Source organism: Ochotona curzoniae, unplaced genomic scaffold (genome assembly GCF_017591425.1).
Source record: "Ochotona curzoniae isolate NIBS_2020 unplaced genomic scaffold, NIBS_Ocur_1.0 contig_3176, whole genome shotgun sequence".
In the NCBI taxonomy this organism is placed as follows: domain Eukaryota; kingdom Metazoa; phylum Chordata; class Mammalia; order Lagomorpha; family Ochotonidae; genus Ochotona; species Ochotona curzoniae.
Window position 1 is genome coordinate 1,840,848 of NW_024465746.1, and position 17,546 is coordinate 1,858,393.

General features: G+C 51.2%; 1 protein-coding gene across 2 annotated transcripts in view; it reads left to right on the forward strand.

The window, feature by feature from the left end:
* Positions 1-1,483: 1,483 nt before the first annotated feature.
* The window catches only part of PPP4R1 (protein phosphatase 4 regulatory subunit 1), a 76,686-nt gene continuing 60,623 nt past the window's right edge, over positions 1,484-17,546 (forward strand). For both annotated transcript variants that reach the window (XM_040979230.1, XM_040979231.1), the window contains exons 1-2: positions 1,484-1,636; positions 1,839-1,883. In XM_040979230.1, the coding sequence (XP_040835164.1) occupies positions 1,630-1,636; positions 1,839-1,883 (52 nt within the window). In that variant the 5' untranslated portion in view covers positions 1,484-1,629. The remainder of the gene's footprint in view (positions 1,637-1,838; positions 1,884-17,546) is intronic.

The window sequence follows — 17,546 nt, forward strand, 5'->3', positions numbered from 1 at the left end:
ACAGCAGCAAAGAACATTCTGAGTCAGTTGGGTCTAGTTTTGTTGCTAACTTGTGAGTTTCTAACTCCCTCTGGAGAAAGAGTGTTAGCTGAATTCACATGAGGTCTTGCTGCAGGAGAAGAGAGATGAAAGTTTGGACTTTTATTTTTAATTATTCAGCATTTGAGAAAATTAGACTCACACTTTGAGGTAGATCCTAATTTTGACTGTCACAAATGTAACACGTAGGGACGCGGCGTGTCTTTTGTATATACTATTTGAGAGATGTTTTTTGGAGTAACCATGAGGAAGCCACTTCGTCACAGAGGTATGGATTTGAGAGGCTCTGACACAATGGCCTTAAACGCCAATACACTGTTTTAGGTTAAAATGACAACGGAGTAAGGAATAAGCTAACTTAGAATTTTCTCTCCTCTCAAAGAGACACGAACCCCAAAGTGGCATCACTTCCTAAGCCGGTGTTTTTCCCTCCTATTTCGGAGATCTTCAGTGGAGTCGGATTTGGACTAGTCATGGAAGTAGGAGAAAGGAGTCGGAAAACCCGGGCCTGGCCACACTGTACGTGGGAGCCTGAGCTAGCCGCTAGGTTCACGCAAACAATGAGAATGAGGGAAGCTCTGGCCGACTTCTGCGGTTCACGACGTGCCAAAATTAACACACCAAAAGAAAAAAAAAAGTTCACCCTAAGCACGCTTCAGCCAGCACCTCCTACCTACAGGCTCTTCACATTCTTTGTTCATCTTTCCTCCTACAAACGGGTAACCCAAGCAAGTTAGGCGGCGGGGCTCCAGACGCGCCCCCCGGGGCTGCCACCCCTCTCCAGGCCGCCGACTTTCCCGCCCTGTCCGTTCCGGCTTCGCGGGACAAGGGGGGCAACGTGCCGTCAGGGAAAGCGGCCCGCGCGGGCAGCTCGCCGGCTGCATTATTACCCCCCACCCGCAGCCGGGCCCCGGGCTTTGTTAGCAGCCACTGGGCGAGGGCCCCGGACGGCGGGGAGGCGGCGCTTCGTGCGAGCGGAGGTGGGACCCTGGGCCCCGGCGGCCTCGGGAGCCGCCCCCGGCCTCGGATCACCGACGACGTACGTGCGGGCCTGGGAAAAGGGGGCGCGGGCGCCGAGCGCGGGGGGTCGACGCCGGTGACCCAATAAAGCGGCCGGGGCGGCGGGGAGGAGCCCCGCCCGGCCACCAGGTTCCGGCACACGCCTCGGGATCCCGGCCCCGGGCCCCGTGCTTGCGCGCCCGCCGTCCGCAGCAGCGCTCGGCCGGCCGTGGGTGTGAGCGCGCGCGAGGCCCGGCCTCTCCGGGCCGGGAGCCGGGAGGTGGGAGGCGGGCGCGCCGGCCGGCCGACCCGGAGCCGCCGCCGCCGCCGCCGAGAGGCCCGGCGAGGCGGGGCGGGGCGAGGCCGAGGGCCCGGGCGTCCGGGAGCCGCGCAGTCCGCAAGGCCCCGGTCCTCGGCCCGCCCCGTGCGCGCGCGCGCGCGTCCCCGCCGGCCCGGCCCTCCTCGCCGCCCCTCCCGCGCGCGTCCACCGGCTCCCCGGCTCGCGCCGCTCCATGTAGCCCCGGATCCCCGGGAGACCGAGGAGGAGGAGGAGGCGGCGGAGGAGGAGGAGGAGGAGGGGGCGACCACAAGATGGCGGGTACGTGGCCCCCTGTTGTCCGGGCGGCGCCTCCCCGCACCCAGCCGCCTCCTGCCGCCCCGACTGGCTGGCCGGCCGGGGCCGGCGCGGGGTCCTGGCGCGGGGAGGCGCCGCGGGGCGAGGAGGGCGGGCGGTGGGCGGCGGGGGCGGCGCGCTTGGCCGCGGGGCGCTGACCGGGCCTTTCTTGTCTCCGCCGGCGCAGACCTCTCGCTGCTCCAGGAGGACCTGCAGGAGGACGCGGACGGATGTGAGTGGCCTGGCCTCGGCGTCGCCGGGCGGCCGCGGGGAGCGGCCGGGAAGGGCGGGTCTGGCGGGCGGCTTGGGCCGAGGGTCGGGGCCGGCGGGGGGCGTCGGGTGGGCGAGGGCGGCCCGGGACGGCGTGTGTTTGTGTTTGGGGTGAGGGATCTGCGCTTCCGCGGGGCGGGGGAAGCCGGAGCCCGGGCTCAGCCGCGGAGGGAGGCGCCCCGCTCGACGGCCCGCGCTCGGTTCTCTTCCCTCCAAGTGGCCGGCGGGCTCGGCACTCGGCCCGGCCGTGGGTTGTGGAAGGAAACGCTGGTGGGGCAGAAGTGGGACGTTGGGGTGCGCTTCCCCCAGTCTGGAGTGCCTTCCGCCCCCCTCAGCCCAGCATCCCGCCCGAGGAAGGAAGGGGCCGTGATGCGAGAGGCATTTCCTCAGAGCTGCTTTCCGGAGTGGCCTTGGGGATGGGGGGCCTGGCTCTGCCGTCGTAGGGAAACGGGGTGCCGGTAAGCTGTTGAGCGGCTCGAAGCAGTTTCGGTTTGATTCGTGGATTACAGGAAGGTTAGAAGGTGTGGCCTTGGCAGGAATGACTACATTTCTAAGAGTGGATTCTTTTGTTAAAAAAAAAAAAAAAAGATAAACCCAAACTTTTTTTTTTTTTTTTTTTTACTTTTTCAGAATAGTTACGGGGAGGATCTTTTCAGGTTTCTGTACGTGCTCTCTGAGGCTCAGGCAGAAGTTTGGTGTGATGACAGGAAAGGACAAAGAGTGAGGCAAGTGTGTGTGGCAAGAAGTCGCTGATTGCAGGGAACTTTGAAGCGACGTGTGTTCAGGAGCCCTGAAAAATCCAAGACGGGTTTAAGGAAAAGTGCAGGTGCAGAGTGGGTTAAGTGCAGATCTGGGATGCTAGGGGGCCAGGAAAGGCTCCGAGGTGAGGTGATAATCCGGCGGAGTCGTGGGCTGTGGAAAGCCTGCCTCGGCCGGCTCTGGGGGCTCAGTGGCTGTGTCAGTGCTTGTGAGATGGCCCCCGTTGGCAATTGCTCTCTGAAACGCTGTGTAGTTCATGCTCAGCCTTGTCTGATGTGGTTCCCCTTACCCAAATTAAGCTTCGTGTTTAAATTCTTGGTTTTTGAGTTAAGGAAGGGGAATTTGCCGCTTAGAAGGATTCTCGAAAAAGTGTTTGAAAGTAAATGAATCATATCCAGACTTAGCCACTGCTAAATCTAGTGTTTTGCTAAATGGCTCTGTTCAGGGGAGCGTTGCTGTACAGTGAAGGGTGATTCTAACGTCTGATGGTCAGTGGACGGTACCAAGGTAGCTTTAGGTTTCAGATCTCTTGCGAGGTGCTGATGGAGAGGGCATTCCCTGGGTTTTAAGACAGCGATTCTTTCTATTTGAATTTACTTTTCAAGGCTTTGTAAATAGCAAATGCACTCCTCCAGCAAGTGCTGTCACAGCCCAGAGCAGGAGCTCCTGAGGGAGGGTGTCTTAAGTTAGGTTCTGCCCTGCAGGAGGAGGTGCAGTGGACCCCTAGTCCGGAGGGGACAGCATCCCCCGCCCCCGCAGGTTCAGCCTGCAGGTTCAAGACATTTCCAGACTAGCTGGGAGAGGATGGTCACAACCCAGGCCCTCTAGTGGTTTCCCAGCAGTCAGTGCTGTAAGGAGCGCGGAAGAGTTCACAGCGCAGACCAGAGTTCACAGCACAGACCAGAGCCGGGCACTTTGGTCCATTCTCGGTGGCCTTGCTTTGGGCACCTTGGGAGCTCATTAAGCCTCTCCGTGCCCAAGCTCTGTCTCCTGTCAGTAAGCATGGTGAATATGCACGGGGTTGATACGGGCATTACATGAACTGATGCTGATGAGGCACTGGAAACAGTATCCGTTACACAGTGATGCCTGTGTCTGCAGTTAAAGGAAAGCTGAGAAGGAATTGCTCAGGGATGCTTCAGAATGCACTAGAGAGTGAATGCGCTTGTCACGTGCTGCTGATGCTTACTGTCTGTTGTTCTTTTTCTTTTTCTTTTTGGATTTTTCTTTTATTGCAAAGACAGATATACAGAGAGGAGAGACAGAGAGGAAGATCCTCTGTCCATTGATCCACTCCCCAAACTCTCTTAATGGCTGGAGCTGAGCTAATCCCAAGCCAGGAGCTCGGATTCCCCTCTTGGTCTCCCATGTGAGTGCAGGGTCCCAAGGCTTTGGGCAGTCCTTGACTGCTTTCCCAGGCCACAGGCAGGGAGCTGGATGGAAAGTGGGGTGTTGGGATTAGAACTGGTGCTCACATGGGATCCCTGTACATGCAAGCCGAGGAGCCCAGCCACCAGGCTACCACACTAGGCCTACTACTGTCTTGTTTTAGATTCATTTAGTATAAAGCATTTGATACTTGCTGGCCCAGATAGCTTATTTGCACATTTAAAATTTAAGAGAGAATTAGTGCTTGCTTTTCCCTGCTGATGGAGTTTTTCAGGTGATGCCTTTTAACATGCGGGGCCAAGGATCCTGGAACACAGTCATTGAGGAACTGCCTGCTGTTTGTTGTGAAAAGAGAATGAATGAGGAGGAAATGTCGCCACGATGTCTAGGAGGAAGGCAAGGTGGTTGGCAAACAATGAAGAAGCTTCCCACGTCTTGGAGAGAATGGAGCTGGGGCTGCGTTTCTTGTCAGGCTGCTGGCTTTTGCACCTGCGTGTGTCTTTGTGTGGCCAGCCTTTGGGGAAGCCGCTTTAGCCACCCTCAGTGGGGCAGTCCTTGTGGTGCTTGGAAGTGACTTTCAGGTCAAGGTCTGGAATGTTGATTGCCTTTCCTGGATGCAGAGGCCAAGGCTGGAGAGGGCAGCGAATGCCTGTGCAGCACGGGTCGTCTGGCTGTGGAAACCACAGAGCCGCCAGAGTCGGCCATCTTGTCTGTGTTGGTTCAAACCTCTCCCAGAGTCTACACCCAGTCCGGGTTGCAGAAGAGGGTTGGTCAAAGACTGCCTGACCTCGGAAAAAACAAAATCTGCGTCTGACGTGTGGAGAATGGGTGTACCACATGCGTGTGTCAGAGGTTATGATGGCAAGTAAATAAAACCACTGGTAGATATCATTGAGATTAGGTAGGGGAACAATGCGGTAACAATTAACAATAGTTTTATAAAGTGAAACTCCATATACTATATTGTAACGTACTCAAATTTCAAATTAAGAGGCAAATTGCTGACTGCATTTGCAGGGGAATCTCAGATTTCTCAGTCGAGCAAGCCCTTTTTATTGCTGACTATCTTTAAAAGTTTCTTTTAAGATTTATTTACTTGGGAGGCAGAATGGCAGAGGGAGGAGGGAGAAATCTCAGTCTCCCATCTGCTGGTTCATTGCTCAAATGCCGCCAGGAGCCAGGGCCTCCATCTGGGTCTCCCAGGAGGGTGGCAAGGGTCCGAGCACTTGTGCCAACCTCTGCTTCAGTAGCAGAAAGGTGGGTTGGAAATGGAGCAGCTGAGACCAATATGGGATGCCAGCGTCGAAGGTGGCAGCCTTACCCAGCCAGCGACTAGACTGGTCCCCACTCTGCTTCTTGAATGATGGGAGTCCGTACTAAATCACAAATGAGGCTTTTAGAGGAAGGTATTGCAAATTTATTTAAAAAATTTTTCATTTATTTTTGATTGGAAAGGCAAATGTACAGAGAGATAAGAGAGGAAAAGATCTCGCATCTGCTCTGCTGGTTCACTTCCCAGATGGCCACAGTGGCTGGAGCTGAACTGAACTGCTGCGAAGCTAGAAGCCAGGATCCTCTTCCAGGTCTCCCACATGGGTGCAGGGTCCCAAGGCTTTGGGCCGTCCTTTACTCTTTACTGCCTTCCTAGGCTATAAGCAGAGTTGGAAGGGAAGTGGAGCAGCTGGGACTCAAACCAGTGCCCTTGTGGGATGTGGTGCTTACAGGAGGAGGATTAGTCAGGTGAAGCATTGTACCAGCCCTTCATATTTCTGTATTCAAATTTTTAAAAAATTACAAATTTACAGAGAGAAAGAGATACATGGAGAGGTCCTTCATCCCACTGGTCCCTGTTGGAAGCCAGGAGCAGGAGTTTGGCTGCAGGGCCCAAGGAACCCTTGCCCTGCTGCTTTCCCAGTGCGGAAGCAGAGACTGGGTCAGAAGCGCAGCAGTGGGAACGTGAGCATGGCATACCAGCACTGCAGACAGACTGCCTGCGAGCCACCGTGCTGACTTGCAGATTTTCTTCTGCTTAGAGATTTATTTTGTTTCTTTGAAAGACAGAATGTGGAGGGAGACAAAGGAGAAGCAGAGATCTTCCATCATTGCTTCTGTCCCAAAATGGCCATGACTGGAGCTGGGCCAGACTGAAGCAAGGAGCCAGGAGCTGCTTCTGGGTGTCCCATACGTGTGCAGGGCCAGCAGTGGGTCTAATGCTGCTGCCTTACCAAGTGCATTAGCAGGAAGAAGGATTAGAAGAAGAGCAGCTAGGACTGCGTGTGGTACTACGGCACAGCAGGGGCTGCCCGGCCTCCTGGGACACAGCGTTGGCCACACCTCTATTCGGATTTTTCAGTGCATTTTTCAATTTGCATTTAAGTTGCTAGATTTCTGAAATGGGTGAGATAGTAAAATACAGTAAGATTTGGTGAGCTTGTTGTACAACAGTTTCATTGACCCAGTTTGATTAAGTTTTAAACTTTATCAAAGTAGTTTTACTTATTTTTTTATTGCAAAGTCAGATATATATATATACATAGAGGAGGAGAGAAAGAGAGGAAGATCTTCTCTGATGATTCACTCCCCAAGTGGCCGCAACAGCTGGAGCTGGAACCTCTTCCGGGTCTCCCACACAGGTGCAGGGAGCTGGAAGGGAAGCAGGGCTACCAGGACATGAACCGGCACCTACCTGGGAACCCGGCACCCTCAAGGTGAGAACTTTAGCAGCCAGGCCACTGCGCTGCGCCCAAAGAAGAGCTTTTGTTTCCTCTCCCCTGCCCCCCCTTTTTTTTTTGAAACAGAGTATCCAAACTGGTTGCCATGGCTTAGTAGGCTACTGGTATTTCATGTAGGCCTGAATTTGAGTCCTGGCTGCTCAGCTTCTGATCAGTTCCCTACTGTGGTCTGGGAAAGCAGTGGAGGCTGACTCCTCCATCCACATGGGAGACCTGGAAAAAGCCCCTGGCTCCTGGCTTCCAATTGGCTCAGCTCCAGCCATTGTGGTTATCTGGGGAGTGAACCAGCAGACAGAGAATCTTTCTCTCTGTCTCTTCTTTTCTCTGTGTATTTGCCTTTCCAATAAAAATAAATAAATTTTTAAAAGAAAAAAAAAGTGATTTTGAATGGCGCCTACGTGTGGGAAAAGTCAGTTAGGGTCCCTTACCTAACAGTTCCTTGCATGGATTTGTGTTTACAGGGCCTGGCGCCGTGGCCTAGCAGCTAAAGTCCTCACCTTGAACACGCTGGGATCCCATATGGGTGCCAGTTCTAATCCCGACAGCCCCACTTCCCATCTAGCTCCCTGCTTGTGGCCTGGGGAAGCAGTCAAGGATGGCCCAAAGCCTTGGGACCCTGCACCAGCGTGGGAGACCTGGAGGAAGTTCCAGGCTCCTGTCTTCGGATTGGCGTAGCACCGGCCATTGTGGCGGCTTGGGGAGTTAATCATCGGATGGAAGATCTTCCTCTCTGTTTCTCCTCCTTTCTGTATATCTGCCTTTCCAATAAAAATGAATAAATCTTTTAAAAAAATTGTGTTTACAGAATGGAAGAGGCAGAGATGCAAAGAGTGTTCTTGGGTCTGCTGGTTCATGTCCCAAATAGCCATAAATGCTCAGTCTGGCTCGGGCCTGTAGCTTCATGCAGTTCTCCTACCTGGTTGGAATTGTCTGCTGCTTTCCCAGGCACCGTGGCAGGGAGCTCCTGGTCCCTCATTTAGGCCACAACACTGGCCTCTAGAACTGGTATCTAGAACGAAGTCAGATGTATAGAGAGGAAGATCTTCTGCCCGATGATTCATTCCCCAAGTGAGTGCAGTGCCGGTGCTGTGCTGATCCGGAGCCAGGAGCCTGGAACCTCCTCTAGGTCTCCCACACGGGTACAGGATCCCAAGGCTTTCGGCCGTCCTCGACTGCTTTCCCAGACCACAAGCAGAGAGCTGGATGGGAAGTGGAGCTGCTGGGATTAGAACTGGTACCCATATGGGAACCCAGCGTGATCGAGGTGAGGACTTTAGCTGCTAGGCCACGCCACCGGGTCCTCTAGAGCTTTTCTTAAAAACAAAGATACGGTAGGGATCAGGAACCTTTTATTTATTTTGGAAAAGGTTTATTTTACTTTTTAATTGGAAAGGCAAATATACAGTGAGAAGGAGGGACAGAAAGATATTCCGTCTACTGTTCACTCCCCAAGTGGGTGTCACGACTAGTGCTGAGCAGATCAGAAGCCAAGAGCCAGGAGCATCCTCTGGGTCTCCCTTGTGGGTGCAGGGTCCCAAGGCTTTGGGTTGTCCTCTTCTGCATTCCCAGGCCACAGGCAGGGAACAGGATGGAAGTGGAGCAGCCAGGATATGGATGAGCACTCATATGGGATCCCAGTGGATGGAAGGAGAGGATTTAGCCACTAGGCTGTCACTTTGGGTCCGGGAACCTTTTATGATTATGCTGAGTCTATAACTGGCTGACTAAGAGAACCCCAGAGAAAAGCACCTGGAAGTTCAGTTTTTATTTGTTGCTGCTCCTGAGTGATGGCTAGCCCTTGCGAGGTATGCTTCAGAAACCCGCTGGGTTTGTGTGATTCTTCATTTATTGTTTCTGGTTCTTTTGTCCCAGTCCTTCCACTCATCAAAATGAAGAAGTCATACCTGTGTGTTAAGCCAGTGTTGCTTTACATGTTTGTGTAACATCTCTATATTTTGGATAATAAGGGTTTTTCTTCCCAGCTGCTTGTTGAGGTTGGGAAATCTGTAAAATTGAAGTAGGTTTTTTTTTTTTTTCTCGGCTCTGAGCTTAAATGTAATTTGATGTTTTGGGTGCGAACATGGGTGGAAAGCCTATAGTACTTTGGCCCAGGAGTTTTAAGGCCTATATTTCTTGTCATTTCCTTCTTTTTTTTTCTTTATCTCTCTCTCTCTTTAATATTTGTTTTGTTTTTATTGGAAAGGTAGATTTTACAGAGAGAGAAGGAGAGATAGATCTTCCATCCACTGGTTATTCCCCACTTTGTGGCTGCAAAGCTGGGAGCCAGGAGCTTCTGGGTCTCTCGTGTTGGTGAAGGGTCCCAAGGACTGGGCTGTCCTCCACTGCTTTCCCACCCTAAGCAGAGAGCTGGATTGGAAATGGAGCAGGTGGAACATGAACTGGTGCCCATAAGGGCTGCCCGAGCCACTTAGTGGAAGATGAGTGCTGTGCCACTGTGCCAGCCCCTCCTCGTCACTTCTGTAACAGAAGTCAGGAACTGGCTTCACTTTCACACCAACTTTTGAGTTTAATGGCTTACCAAAGGTTCCTTCTCAAACACATTCCCCTGATTCTCCCAACTTTTAAAGTCGTCGTAGTGTTCTGTCTTCCTGGGGCTGGGGGCAGAATTGTTTTGTGGTCTAGTTGGCAGCAATTGGCCAGTGTTTGAGCATTTATCATGCAGTAATTCTGAAAGATATCCTAGTGCAGTTTTGTAGAGCAGAACGCGTTGGGTTTTGGGCAGCCTGTAAACCTGGGCCCGTGCTCTGACCCTGTTATTTGTTTTCTTGATAATCTCTCACTAGTTACTTAACTTTCCTCAGCTGTTGTCTATCTTTAAACGTGTTGATGAATTTTTTGGATTGTCTCCAGTGTTTAACTACCACAAATAGGGCTGTTGCGAGCATTTCCTGTGTGATCCTACTTGTAGCTGTGCAAGCCCTTTGTCTTGGGATTGTATCCAGGAGTGAGTGCTGCCAGCCCCGCTTGCAGAGTGATGGTCCAGTATGCAGTGTCCACGGGCAGAGTGGGTTCTGTCTCTCCATACCCCAGCCAGTGTCCATGGGCAGAGCGAGTTCTGTCTTTCCCGTACCCCAGCCAGGGTCCACCCCAGGCAGTGTCCATGGGCAGAGCAAGTTCCGTCTCCCTGTACCCCAGCCAGTGTCCACCCCAGGCAGTGTCCATGGGCAGAGCGAGTTCCGTCTCCCCGTACCCCAGCCAGTGTCCCCGGGCAGAGCGAGTTCTGTCTCTCCCCTACCCCAGCCAGTGTCCACAGACAGAGTGAGTTCTGTCTCCCTGTGCCCCAGGCAGTGTCCACCCCAGCCAGTGTCCACGGACAGAGCGAGTTCTGTCTTCCTGTACCCCAGCCAGTGTCCACCCCAGCCAGTGTCCACGGGCAGAGCGAGTTCCATCTCTCCCGTACCCCAGCCAGTGTCCACGGGCAGAGCGAGTTCCATTTCTCCCATACCCCAGCCAGTGTCCACGGGCAGAGCGAGTTCCGTCTCCCCATACCCCAGCCAGCACTCGTGCGGGCGCACGGTCGGCTCTGAGGCATCCTAGACTGTTGTGGCAGTGCTGTGTGCTTTAGTTTTCCATTTCATAGGTGTTTGTCCTGTTACGGCCTGACCTGGCCCTCTGTCATCTGTGGAGTGAAGTGTTTGTTCATATCCTATGCTCATGTTTTCATTGGAATACTTTCTTACTGTTTGAAGAATTCCTTATATATTCTGGAACAAGCCTTTCTCACATACTTGGTTTGGAAAAATTATTTTCCGGTTTGTAACTTGTGTTTTCATTGTTAGCTGTGTATTCAGGAGGTGGTGAAGTTTTGAATTTTATCATGTTCTTACTGATATATGCCTCCGTCAGGCTGAATAAGTTTCCCAAGTTTAATGGGGCTCTTGTGAGAGAATTAGAAATGGGTATTAGATTTTGTCAGATAATTTTTCTGTTTCTATTCAGAAGATTATATATTTTTTTCTTTTTTGTTTTAATGATTTATTTGTTATATTTGAAAGTCGGTGTTAAAAAGAGGGAGAGGGGCCCGGCGTGGTGGCGCAAGTGGTTAAAGGTCCTCGCCTTGCACGCCCGGGATCCCATATGGGCGCCGGTTCTAATCCCGGCAGCCCTGCTTCCCTTTCAGCTCCCTGCCTGTGGCCCGGGAAGGCAGTTGAGGATGGCCCAAAGCTTTGGGACCCTGCGCCCGCGTGGGAGACCCGGAAGAGGCTCCTGGCTTCGGATCGGCATATTATCGGCCTGTTGCGCTCACTTGGGGAGTGAATCATTGGACGGAAGATCTTCCTCTCTGTCTCTCCTCTCTGTATATCCGCCTTTCCAATAAAAAAATAATAAAAAGAAATCTTTAAAAAAAAAAAGAGGGAGAGACAGAGAGCTTCCATCCGCTGGTTCACTCCCCTAGTGTCTGCAGGAGCACAGTTGAGCTGGTCTGAGGCTGGAAGCCAGGAGCTCCTTCTGGGTCTCTCACATGGGTGCAGGGCCATCCGCTGCTGCTTTCCCAGGCCACTAGTATGGGGCTGGAATGGAACTGGAGCAGCTGGGGCTGGATGTAGTGCCAGTGCTACGGGTGGAGCATTAGCCCACTATACTACTGCATCACCCCCTTCTTTTTCAGTGTGATAAATTGCATATTTTTTTAAAAAATAAATACTGTTAATTTTTTATGGGACACATCAAGCATCTACAAAAGCAGGTGAATTGCTGTGTCCTCCCCCGCTGAGCTTCAACTGTTTATTTGCTGTAAGGGAGCTTGGAGGGAAGGAGGACTCAGCCAGAGTGCTTACCTGAAGTAATCATTTAATTCTGTTTAAAAATCTGGTATAAATAACATTTATATTTAAATCTACTAGATTTGTTTTCTTAGAAATAGTTCATTTGTTCAAGATGTCATTTAATTAGGATTGATAGTAATTCGGCCTTAGGTTAGTTAAAAACATTTTTTAAAAGATTTTTTTAAGATTTATGTACTTAGGGCCCGGTGTGATAGTATAATGGTTAAAGTCCTTGCCTTGATTGCACAGGGATCCCATATGGGCGCTGGTTCTAATCCCGGCTGCCCCGCTTCCCACCCAGCTCCCTGCTTGTGGCCTGGGATTGCAGCCGAGGATGGCCCAGAGCTTTGGGATCCTGCACCAGCATGGGAGACCTGGAAGAGCTCCTGTTTCTGCTCCAGCCATTGTAGTCACTTGGGGAGTGAACCATCGGATGGAAGATCTTCCTCTCTCTCTCTCCTCCTCTGTGTATATCTGCCTTTCCAATAAAAATGAATAAATGTTTTTTAAAAATTTACTTAATTACTTAATTGGAAAATCAGATTTACAGAGAGAAGAGAGACAGAGAAAGAAAGCTCTTCCATCCGTTGGTTCACTCCCTAAATGGCTAGAACCTAGGTGATCTGAAGCCAGGAGTCAGGAGCTTGGTCTGGGTTTCCCATATAGGCACAGGTATCCAAGGACTTGAGCTCTCTCCTCTGCCTTTTCAGGCTACAAGTAGGGAACTGGAGCAGAAGTAGAGTTACAATCTAGCTGGGACTAGAGCTGGCATTCATAATGGGATGCCGACACCACAAGTGGAGGATTAGCTTGCTACCCTACTATACCGGCCCCTGGGTTAGTGAAAATTTCTTTTTGGATAACCAGTGGGGAAAAGGATTACTATCCAAAGTAATTGGGTAATAAAACTGTAAGGAAAGTGTTTGCTCACCAGACTTATCTGTAATGTGTGGGGGTGGGGGGACCCACACCCTTCCAGTGCTTTGATGTGCTGCTGACTTCTGTCAGATACTGATAAAGGGGGACGCATGGTCTTGGGGGCTGTTGCCATACCACTGTGTCACAGCATCGGGATACTTCCAGTCCGGCTCCCTGCTGATTCACCTGGTGAAGCGCTGACCGATGGCCGGAGCACTGGGGGCTCTGCGCCTGTGCAGGAGACCAGATGAAGCTCATGACTTTGCTTGGTCCAACCCAGGCTGATGTGGCCGTTTGTGAGGTGAACCAGTGAGTGGAACATAACTCTGTCTGTCTCTCTCTTTTTCATATAAGTGAATAAATCTGGGGGGAGGGGTATAAAAAGCACGATCTTGGTAATTAATTTGAAAGTAGGTGAATGCATCCTTTGCCCTTTCCGTTCACTTGTCAACACTCATCCCTCAGTTACCCGTGGGCTTCACAACCTCCTCAGATATGGACAATCTGCACAGGCTCGAGGAACCCACACACATCTGTCTGCCTGAATGTTTCTCTAGGTTACTTATAATGCCTGATACAATGTAAATGTTGCACGGAAAGTTGCTATACTGTATTGCTTCACTCCAGGCACTGTTCCCCTCCCCCTGCCACTTGTCCCCTGCATTTTAGATCTAAAATTGGTTGAACCCGTGGTTACAGAACCCGCAGGTAACAGAGGATATTTATAACAGATAACAGAATATTTCAGAAATTATTCTTGCCTTAAACTCAGCTGTAAAATTGAGTATGCAAATTATTATACTAACAAAGCTGATTTTGAGGATATAATAAACTTTATTTTTAATGATTATTTGAAAAAGTTAAGAGAAAGAGAGAGAGAGAGAGGGAGATTGAGATTGGTTCTCTATCCACTGGTTTCATTCCCTATATGGTTCACAATGGCCAGTGCTAGGCCAGGTTGAAGTCAGGAGCCTCTTCCGGGTCTTCCTCGCGGTGCAGGGTCCCAAGGCCTTGGGCCGTCCTCAACTGTTTTCCCAGGCCACAAGCAGGGAGCTGGATGGAAAATGGAACATCCGGGATACAAACCAGTGCTGATATGGGATCCTGGCACATTCAAGGCGAGGACTTTAGATGCGCGCGCACACACACACACACACACAGTTTTTTTTCTTTTCTTTTTTCTTTTTTTGTACTTGAAAGAGGCATAGTTACAGAGAAAGATTGAGATTTTCCATCTTCTGTCCCATTTCTCAGATGACCACAATTGCCAATCTGGAGCCAGGAGCTTCTTGGTTTCCCACGTGGGTGCAGGGGCCAACTTGCATTGCTTTCCTCCTGTGTTAGCAGAGAGCTGAATTAGAAGTGGAGCACCTGGGACTCAGTGAACCACCTATGTGAATGCCAGTGCCACAGGCAGCTTTACTGCATGTGTCAGTGCTGGCCCTTATTGCCACATTAAACCTGTTATTTTGAAAGCTTACAGACTTGCTCAAGTGTTGCACAGAGAGTATAGTGAATTCAACAATTTAGCCATTTAGTGAAGTTGCAATTCTTCCCTCCATATACTTACATAACACATGAAGTGTAATTATATCTTATTTCTAATCTTAACATCTTCATGGCATTTTTTTTTTTTTTGAGAATAAGTTGTAGAGTGTAACCTTTAGCTCATATCACCTAGGAGTAAGAGTGTTGTCTTACATGATCTCAGTAAGCAAAATCAGGAAAATTGACATTGGTGGGACTACAGTGTGTAATATGTGATCCCATTGGGGTTTCACTGATTGGGCAGTGATGTTCTTCACAGCAGTCCTCGTTGGCTGACGCAGGCTCGTGGGTGACACTTGTCTTGCTGCTGGATGGGAGCAGTTTCTCAGCCTTTGCCGTTCGTGATACTCATGTGTTCGGAGTCCATTCAGTTTTCCTGATTCCTCATGATTGGATTCACACCAGGTCTGCCGGGCAGGACATGCCTTTTCCCCGCTATGGGTCCTCCGTTATTATGCATGTTGGGTTGGTGTGTGCCAGACTTGGAGAGGGTAAAGATTTTAATTTTCCTTTTGCAATTAGAGGAGTAATTTGACATAGGAAATAGCCCATTTCCACAGACTTTTTTCCCCTTTGGTGTTGGAATACGTTGTTCTGCCTGAATCAGTCCTGTTTCCTCGCTGCTTACTTACTTTCTCTCCCTCTTTCCCTCTTCCTCTCTCTTCCTTCCTAATTGAAGATTTTTATCTATTTTTATTGTTGTGGCAGATTTACAGAGAGGAGAGACAGGATCTTCTGTCCATTGGTTCCCCCCCCAAAAGCAACCACAATAGCCAAAGCCAAGCAAGAACCCTTCCTTGGCCCTCCCACGTGGCTGCAGAGTCCGTTGGCCTAAGGCCGTCCCCTACTGCCCTCCCAGGCCGCAAGCAGGACGCTGGATGGGAAGTGGAGCAGGGGACAGGCCCTGATGCCCATGTGGGAGCCCAGTGCTGCACACAAGGCAAGCATTTACCTATTAGGCCGCCGCACTGGGCCCTGCCTTCTGCATTCGTTGGTTTATTTATTTATTTATTTATTTGTTTATTTTTGACAATCTTTACATGGTTAATTAGAGCACAAAGGTTCAAGGGCTAGGGGAAAGTGGGTAAGGCTATTTCCACATTCTCTCTCTTTTTGTATCTGGGATAAAAGGGGAAGATAAAGGGAGAAGCCCCACCCAGCTTCTACCCATCCTTGGTCCCGATGTGGGGCATGCTCCGAGGGTCTTGCTCAAGTGGTTTGGTAGTTCAACAGTTATGAATTGCTGCCAATCTCACCTTTCCAAGCACAATGAAGTTGCTGCATAATTCGCTGATTGACATAGTCCACCTTACAGTCTCCGTTTGCCCAGTTTTTCACTGCCAACATCCTGCTGGGGTAGTTGATTGATGTGTTCTGTCCTCTGTTGTGGTCCCAGGTATCCTCTGCAGGTTCTGACAGCCAGCCATATCCTGTATGCACACCTGATTGTGCTGTCCACTGCTTCGTCTGAGCCTCTGAGGAGGCACGGCTCTTGCCTTTGCACTCCATGGCAGAGCATGGAACTTGCACTTCTCTTCATGGTTGGGGTTCTGAGTCCGGCAGTTTGATTGGAGAGATCCCCAAAGAAACTTTGAGGTGTTCCCAAACCAGATTCTTGGGTGTACGCAAGTACAGGGCCCGGTACAATTCGTCACCCCAGTCAGCTGGTGGTTGCAATTGCTGGGTCAGTTCTGTTTCCACCCCTGTTTTCCACATGAACCTTGGGTATTGCAGTCCAGCCTGATTCTGCCCAGCACAATCTCAGTCCTCACATAAACCGGTGGGAGCTGCAGCCTAGTTGGAGCGACCCACAATAACCCCCACCAGGCCTGCCCCCTTCCCTAGTTCCTGTGGTTGCCAGTATGTACAGCAGACTAGTCCAGTCTATCCCATGTCCCATTCAGTTCTCATACATGCCAATGGGCATTGAAGCTTAGTTTAGCCCAACTACCTCCACTATCCAGGCCACACACATATTGTTGGGTGCCATTCTGTCCAGCTACCCCTGCCCCAGTCCTGGTTTACATGCTCTCCATGGGAGTGGTAACCCAAGAGGGAGGTGCCCACTATTTCCCTACTGGACCACTCCCACTCCTGGACCATATACTATGCTAGCATCTGCTATCTGATGTTGTGGCAAAGCCCAAGCAACCCTCACCCATTCTGCTTTATGTTTGTACCAGTAGGAACAGTCAACCAAGCCTGGCTCTTCCCTGATCTGGCTCACATGAGGCCCACAGGTGTTGTAGCCCTGCATGGTCTGGTCTGTCCCCATCCCAACTCATGTTCTCCAGTGGGCGAGGTGTTCCTTCAGGGCGGCCCTCCACATTCTCCCTAGCAGCTTCATCCCCTCCCTCCCTGGTTTCTACTAGTGCTGTGTCCCAGTCTGGCATGGCTTGCGTCACCTTGGCTAGTGGGAGCTGTAGCCTGGCTTTGCCCAGCCCTACCCCCAATTCCAGTTGTTGTGGGTTACTGTCTAGCCCACCCAGCATGTACTCTGTCCCAGCTGTAATGTGCATTGGTATGTGTTGCGACCATTCCTGGCCTGACCCACACTGTTCTGGTGCTCGGACTCATCAGTGGCTGATGTGAACTAGTTCAGTCTGGTCTGCCCCTGACCTGTGCCAAATGTATGCTGGTGGGTATCTTTGCCTGGCCTGGTCTGGGCTGCTCCCTATTATGGTTCTTGCGCTTACCTGCAGGGTCTGTGTCCTGCCAGAGGAGTTGCCCAGGCTCCCCTCCATCAGAACCTCTCCCAATGCCAGATTTCTCACATATCGGTGGGTCCATGAGCCAACCCTACTCAGTCAACCTCCTGTCCTAGTAGGAACAGTGGCCATTCCAGAGTGGCCTTCAACCCATTCTGGTTCTTATTCTTGGATGTTTCAGCCAAGCCAAAGCTCATCCATACCCAAACACAGTTCACAGATGGCTCAGTAGGGGCAGAGACCTAGCCTAGTCCGTCCTACATCTACTCTGGTCCTCCAGAGCACCAGATGATGCTGGAGTCTAGTCCAACTTGGTGTGTCCAGTTCCAGTTCACACTTGTGCCAAGGGAGACTGCAGCCATATCCAAACCAGAACGCAGCCCCCACTCTGGCCCCCGCACTCCTCAGTGGGAATCTCAACCCAGGTAGGGTGTGTCCCCTTAGCTCCCCAACCGGTCCTGTTCCCAGCTATAGATTGTGAGTGTGCCAGTGGTTGCTCTGACTCAGCTTGGCACAGCCCCTCACCTGTCTCCACTTGATCCACCCTCAGACCCAGTTCTCATAATTGGGTTTTAGGCCAGTGCCTGGAGCATTCTGACCTTTCATTGGCCTTGTATGAGCTGGTGAACGTTGCAGCCCGGCCCACCCTACACCCTGTTCAGGATGCACATTCGGGTGCTGCTGCCTTGACCAGTCCAGACTGTTGTCGATTCCTTTACCTGTGAGTGATGGCAGACTCCTTGGTCACACCTAGCTTAGTCCATCACCACCTCAACTCTTTGAG